The following is a 6,949-nucleotide window of genomic DNA, read 5'->3' as shown; positions in this document are numbered from 1 at the left end:
ATGTTTGTATTCAACGGGCGTAGCCTAAAGCCTTGATCATTGCTGAAAGACGTGAGATATGAGTAACTCGTAACTCTATCAACATTTTAAAAAAATCTAAGATATCGACATTGTCCATCTACATCTAAAATTTGATCAAAAGAGCTAGAGATAGATTAATTTACTCGTCATTTTAAAATTTAATTTTGGTCCCTAAACTTTAAAGAAGGTATAAATAATATCTCTATATTTTTAAATTTGTACCAATTAAATCTTTGTATTTTATTGTTTGTATTACGAGACGAGATCATTTATCTTTGTAAAAAAAAAGATTAAAATATTCTTACCATCAATATATAGATGAAAATCATCTATTCAGTTTATATTAACGTAAAAATATCTTTAAACTTTTTTAAAAAATTATTTTTAAAATTTTAAAAAAAAATTTAAAGATATTAATAAACTAAGAATATTTAAGAGAGAGAGAGAGAGGGAGGGAGACAGAAAGACAGGTGACAACTTCTAAAAGACAAGTCCATTGTAGCAAAGAGTTTTGGAATGGCTACTAGTAGCCTCACACAATTCCAGTAGAAACAACAAAGTATGAGCCCTTTTGGGGATGACATCTATCAACTAAAGCCCAATAACAAGAGCAAAACCCCACGTTTCATCATCATATGGCTACACACTACACTACACTACCTACCTCTTAAGCGGTAACTGCAGCTTGGCTTGCCAGCCTCTTCCTGGCTTCTTCGATGATGGATAGTTTGATACCCTTTCCCTTGGGTAGAGACACCCATGGCTTTGTCCCCTTACCAACTGTGAACACATTGCACAGCCGGGTTGCAAACTCGTGCCCGGTCGCATCCTGAACGTGGATCGTTTCAAAGCTTCCCTTGTGCTTCTCCCTGTTCTTTATCACTCCAACTCTGCCCCTGTTTCTTCCACCAGTCACCATCACAACGTTTCCTACGTCGAACTTGATGAAATCGGCTATCTTGTTGGAGTCGAGGTCCAGCTTGATGGTGTCGTTCGCCTTGATTAGAGGGTCGGGATAACGGATTGTACGTCCATCGTAAGTGTTCAGGTATGGGATGCCCTTTTGTCCGAACTGCACTGAGCGAACTTTGCACAGCTTAAACTGCAAAAAGTAATATAAGAGTTAATCATAACAGTGTTCAACAACTCCAGTCTGTTACTCGAGAGGGTTAGGATATCGATGTAACATGTTAACAACCTGAAAAGGCATCTAACTCGAAGAAATCTGAACAATGCAAAATGGTTTTAGAATAGGATGTTCCATCTGAAGTGCTAAGCCTGCTTATGATTTACGTAATAGCCCAAGCCCACCGCTAACAGATATTGTCCTATTTAGGCTTTCCCTTCTGGACTTCCCCTCAAGGTTTTAAAACGCGTCTACTAGGTAGAGGTTTCCACACCCTTACAAGGAATGTTTCGTTCCCCTGTTCCCCTCTTAACCAATGTGGGATCTCACAATCCACCCCTTTGGGGACCCAGCATCCTCGTTGGCACACCGTCCGGTGTCTGGCTCTGATACCAACTATAATAGCTCAAGCCCACCGCTAATAGATCTTGTCCTCTTTGGGCTTCCCCTTCTAAACTTTCTCTCAAGGTTTTAGAACGTGTTTGCTAGGGAGAAGTTTCCACACTCTTATAAGGAATGTTTTGTTCCACTCTCAACCAACGTGGAATCTCACAATTTATGTACAATTTATGCCACAAGAAAAACTCTTTCAATTTCATCTATTTTCATTTGACTCTAACACACTTAATACAACAAGATTGTAACATATATCAGGTCAAAATTCAACATCAAAGGAACAGTAGCTAACCTTAGCCTCCTCATCTCTGACTGAGTGAAGGCGGAATCGTCCCTTTGTGTCATAAAGAAGCCGGAAATTCTCGTTTGTCTTAGGAATTGACACAACATCTAAAGTGGAGGGAGAGACAAAACAAAATGTTGTGGTTAAAATGTATATTAAAGAGTAATAAACAGAACAAACATGAAGCGACTAAGAGACAAAAGAATGTAACGGCCCAAGCCCACTGCTAGCAGATATTGTCCTCTTTAAGCGTTCCTTTTTGAGCTTCCCCTCAAGGTTTCTAAAACACGTCTGCTAGGGAGAGGCTTCCACACCCTTATAAATAATGTTTTGTTCTCCTCCCCAACCGATGTGGGATCTCACAATCCACCCCCCTTCGGAGTCTAGCGTCCTCGCTAGCACTTTTTCCCTTCTTCAATCAATGTGGGACCCTCCACCAATCCACCCTCCTTCGAGGCCCAGAGTCTTTGCTAGCAGACCACCTCGTGTCCACCCCCATTCGAGGCTCAGCCTCCTCGCTGGCACATTGCCCAGTGTCTAGCTCTAATACCATTTGTAACTGCTCAAGCTTACCGCTAGCAGATATTGTCCTCTTTGGAATTTTCCTTTCGGGCTTCCCCTTAAGGTTTTTAAAACGTATCTGCTAGGGAAAGGTTTCCACACCAGAATGTTTCATTCTCTTCCCCAACCGATGTGGGATCTCACAAAGAAGTTTATGAGTTGACAATCAAATCAATGGAACATAATATCAACATTATCTTGTTTGGAGATAGTAATTTGACAGGTAAAGCTATAGTTGCATTCCCTATTATTTGCCCCATTCCCATTTACAGATAATGTTTTTCGTAGGCATTAAAATTGAAATGACATCTTCCATTGAGAAGAATGGGAAGAAAATGCGAAGCGAAAATGATGACAGAACTAACACTCAAGCCACCAAAGAAACATAGCATACAACTTACAATAAGGACCCCACCAGCCATTAGCAATAGCCTAATGTCAATGTGGAAGGATTGAAATGATGAACACTCCATTACTTCCCTAATTTAGTTCATAAAATGAACAGCCAATTCCAAGAATAAAAAACCAATTTAGCAAGCTATTCAAACAACTCTGCTATAGTATAGTTACAAAGTTTAAGAAAACCATACCCATGAAACCAGCAGGGAAAGTCTTGTCTGTCCTGACCTTCCCATCGACCAAGACATGTCGTTGCATTAAAATTGAAATTACCTCACGGTATGTGAGAGCATATTTCAATCGGTTCCTCAAAATAAGGATCAACGGAAGGCATTCCCTCGACTTATGAGGTCCAGATGAAGGTTTGGGAGCCTACGAAGAGATTATGAGGTAAAACAAAATGCATAAGCTCTAGACAAAAATTAAAATCAATGAAAACAACAAATTTGACTCACAAATGCACCACCAAGTTTGTCAAGCATCCAATGCTTTGGGGCGTTAAGCCTCTTCAAATGCTTCTTCAATCCCCTTGCCTGTCATAGCCATAGCCATTAATGATCTATTTAAAACACCAAAACACAAGCATATACACAGAAATCGGGAGAGCATAAGGCAAAGGAAACACAGTCGAGTAAAAGAATCATCGAAATGTAGAAGAAAACTAAAATGCTCGGTTGAAAACACAATCAAAGAAACCAATCATACTTAAATAGAATCTTCCACATTGTTATGGCCAACAAATTTTGTCTCACAAAAATTATAAAAAAAATGTCACAAAGCGTTCCATCTGCAGAAGAACGAATGACCAAAAATCCACAAGGATNAATTTTATCTTAGGTAATAATGTGCTAAATATATGTTTCCATGGCCCGAGTAAAAATGAGTTTAATAGGGGTTTAATTGTGTATTGTTCTACTAGTTGTATGTCGTATAATGGTACGATTGTGGTATTGTAAGAGTATTGTCAGTTAACCCTTGATAAGAGACCTGGTACTAATGGTGGGGATCATATTTGTACCTTCAGACGTAGTGTGACGTATATGCAACTATCAGTGTTATCCGTACACTACGTGGGTGTGGTTAAGGGGTCTCCAACTATTCCCTACTCGTGATCTTCTTAAAGTAGGACAAAAGCCCACATAGAGTCAACAGACACGAGGGTTGCTCCCTTTTGTGTTAGATTCGCATCGTGAGACTATTAGGGTTAGGGTGACCACCCCAATAGTGTATATGTCGTAGAGAATAAACTCCACAATGTATGACAAAAGATTAAAGTTCGTCTTGTGCCATATTAGCATCGTGAGACTATTAGGGTTAGGGCAACCACCCTAATAGTTTATATGTCGTAGAGAACAGACTCCACAAAGTATGACAAAAGATCAAAATTCCTCTTGTGTCGTATTCGCATCGTGAGACTATTAGGGTTAGAGAAACCACACTGATAGTTTATATGTCGTAGAGAATAGACTCCACAATGTATGACAAAAGATCAAAGCTCATCTTGTGTCATATTCGCATCATGAGACCAAGGGTTAGAGAGACCACCCCGATAGTTTATATGTCGTAGAGAACAGACTCCACAAAGTATGACAAAAGATCAAAATTTCTCTTGTGTTGTATTCGCATCGTGAGACTATTAGGGTTAGAGAAACCACCCTGATAGTTTATATATCGTAGAGAACAAACTCCACAATGTATGACAAAAGATCAAAGTTCATCTGGTGTCATATTCGCATCGTGAGACTATAAGGGTTAGAGAGACCACCCTGATAGTTTATATGTCGTAGAGAACAGACTCCACAATATATGACAAAAGATCAAAGTTTCTCTTATGTCATATTCACATCGTGAGACTATTAGGATTAGGGCAACCACCCTGATAGTTTATCTGTCGTAGAGAACAAACTCCACAATGTATGACAAAATATCAGAGTTGAAAACTCGATGACATACATTAAAACTATAACACAGTTATCTAGATATCATGAACTCACCTAGCTCTGAAAAACTAACAAGTTAGTGAGAGCTTCGTTGAACTAATGTAGAAAAGTTAGAAGCATACCAACTGAAAATTAAGAGTAAGTAGAGATAGAATAGTCGAACCTAAACGTTAGTCTAGGCAAGCCTACAACATAGTTTTATGGCATTTGGATATGAGTAGGAATTCCTAGGGCTCCGTGCTGATCGTCTGGTAACCTCTCACAACACCTCTTCCCAAATCTCTCTCCCCTAACGAACCCTATCATGCAAAACTTATGGAAGCAAATCTCCTTTCCAAATTCTTATTACTGTAAAGAGTTTTGCCTCACACGGTAGCTAATATTGAGACGCCCAATAGAAATTCAAGAAGGATTGGGTCATCATAGTAAATCGAACTTTCATTAAGGGTAAATTGGTGACACTAGCATAAGCTAGTCAGGTAAGTGATGTATGATGGCGCATGTCTTGTGGCCCTTGCATGCACTGTATTATTTTATGTTATGCTCATGTGTTCTATGTCAATATGGTACTATGATATGTATGCATGTGATATTCATTACGCTATGTTATGAATGAAATGGAATGCTATGTATGCCATGTTATGTAAGTTATATGATGGATTATGTGATGACTGTCATGTGTACATGTAATATGTCATGGATGGAAGGAGAAATGGAATGAGTTATGCTATAGATGAAAATTATGGGGACCTCAAACATGTATGTATGTCATGTGCATCGGGATACTTTCCCGTTATGTTATGTTAGTACAGACACGTACATTCGATATTTATGTTCACCATGATATCATGCGGACCTTTCCATTTCTGTGGTAGCCGACGACATGTAATGCATTGCGCTCAACCAAGTCAGGCCCATGGGGTACATATACGATTCATAAATTTGATCAATGATTGACTGCTAGGTCGATGGAGATCATAAATTGACTCTCGTGGCGGTGTTCATTTCTATTGATGAAGAGGTGACCTCGTGCTCTTCAAGAAATTCAGGCAAAGGCCTTCTCGAGCTCAGTTTATTAGGAGGAAACATGAATTGAACGATTTTAATCGAAACTAAAGAAACGAGCAGCCACCCTAACGAAACTCTTAGTCAAGCCTAATTATAGCAGAAATGAAAACTAATTTAGTTCTTAAATATTTATATTTAATATTTTGATTTAAAATCTTTAATATTTATTTAGACCTATGAATAGAATATTATTAACATTTATATGGCTTTTAAAATAATAAAATTAAAATAAATATAAATATAAAAACATATAAACATGAACAAAATCATTAAGTTGTTAAAAAAATATATTTTATCTTGTATTATATTTTAAAATTATTTTCGCTTTAAAATATATTATAATTATTTTTAAAAATTTTAAAATATTTTAATTTAAGATTCTACTTAAAAAATAGAAATTAGGTTTTTTTTTTTAATTTAATATTTTAATCTGATTTTAGCATCTAAAAATACATATTTAGATTTTCTAATTATGTGTTTTATTTTATTTATTATATTTGGATCATTTATTATATTAGGATAAAACTAATAACTTTTTTTAGATACAGATAAATATATAATATATTTAAATATATTTAAATTTTTTAAATAGCTTTTAATTAAAAATTATTAATTATATTAACTATTAAATTTTATAATATTTATCTATTATTTATTATGATTTAATTTTCTCAATTTTTAATGAATTTTAAAATATATTTTCCTTTTAAAATAATCACTATTAAAATTTAGAAATTAGTTTTTTTTTTTCATTTTATATATATATATATATATATATATTGGGATAAATTAAAATTAACGAGAATTACAAAAGGTAACTACAGTAAAAAAAAAATTAAAAATAAATAAATAGTAATAATTTAAAGAAAATAGTAACTGATCCTCTACTTTAATCTTTTACCACCCTTCCCTAAAATAATTCTTTGTAAAAACAACAGATTTACCAGAATTAGTTTGGTAGAGATTGAGGTCAATAGTTTACTTTTATTTTATTGAATTAGATTAATTTGGTTATAATTAATTAGTTTATTTTATTAAACGATATTAATTTAATTAAGTTAATTTTAAATTAAGAATTAAACGAAAAAAAATTTATACCGGAAATATCATAGTAAAAAAAATAGATTAAAACTTAACTGTGTCAAGTAAGGAAAG

General features: G+C 35.3%; 1 protein-coding gene across 1 annotated transcript; it reads right to left on the bottom strand.

Moving 5' to 3' along the window:
* Positions 1 to 478: 478 nt before the first annotated feature.
* Positions 479 to 3,346, bottom strand: LOC111797091 (40S ribosomal protein S4-3-like). The gene is made up of 4 exons (XM_023679988.1): positions 3,242 to 3,346; positions 2,978 to 3,158; positions 1,836 to 1,933; positions 479 to 1,123 (listed from the first exon to the last, which is right to left on the bottom strand). The coding sequence occupies exons 1-4, from the start codon at positions 3,266 to 3,268 to the stop codon at positions 689 to 691; spliced, it is 741 nt and encodes a 246-aa protein (XP_023535756.1). The 5' UTR covers positions 3,269 to 3,346; the 3' UTR covers positions 479 to 688.
* Positions 3,347 to 6,949: the final 3,603 nt, after the last annotated feature.

The sequence above is a fragment of the Cucurbita pepo genome, chromosome LG06, assembly GCF_002806865.2.
Source record: "Cucurbita pepo subsp. pepo cultivar mu-cu-16 chromosome LG06, ASM280686v2, whole genome shotgun sequence".
NCBI classification, from domain to species: Eukaryota; Viridiplantae; Streptophyta; class Magnoliopsida; order Cucurbitales; family Cucurbitaceae; genus Cucurbita; species Cucurbita pepo.
Note: the sequence above shows the minus strand (reverse complement) of the source record. Positions and strands in the feature narration are given on the sequence as shown.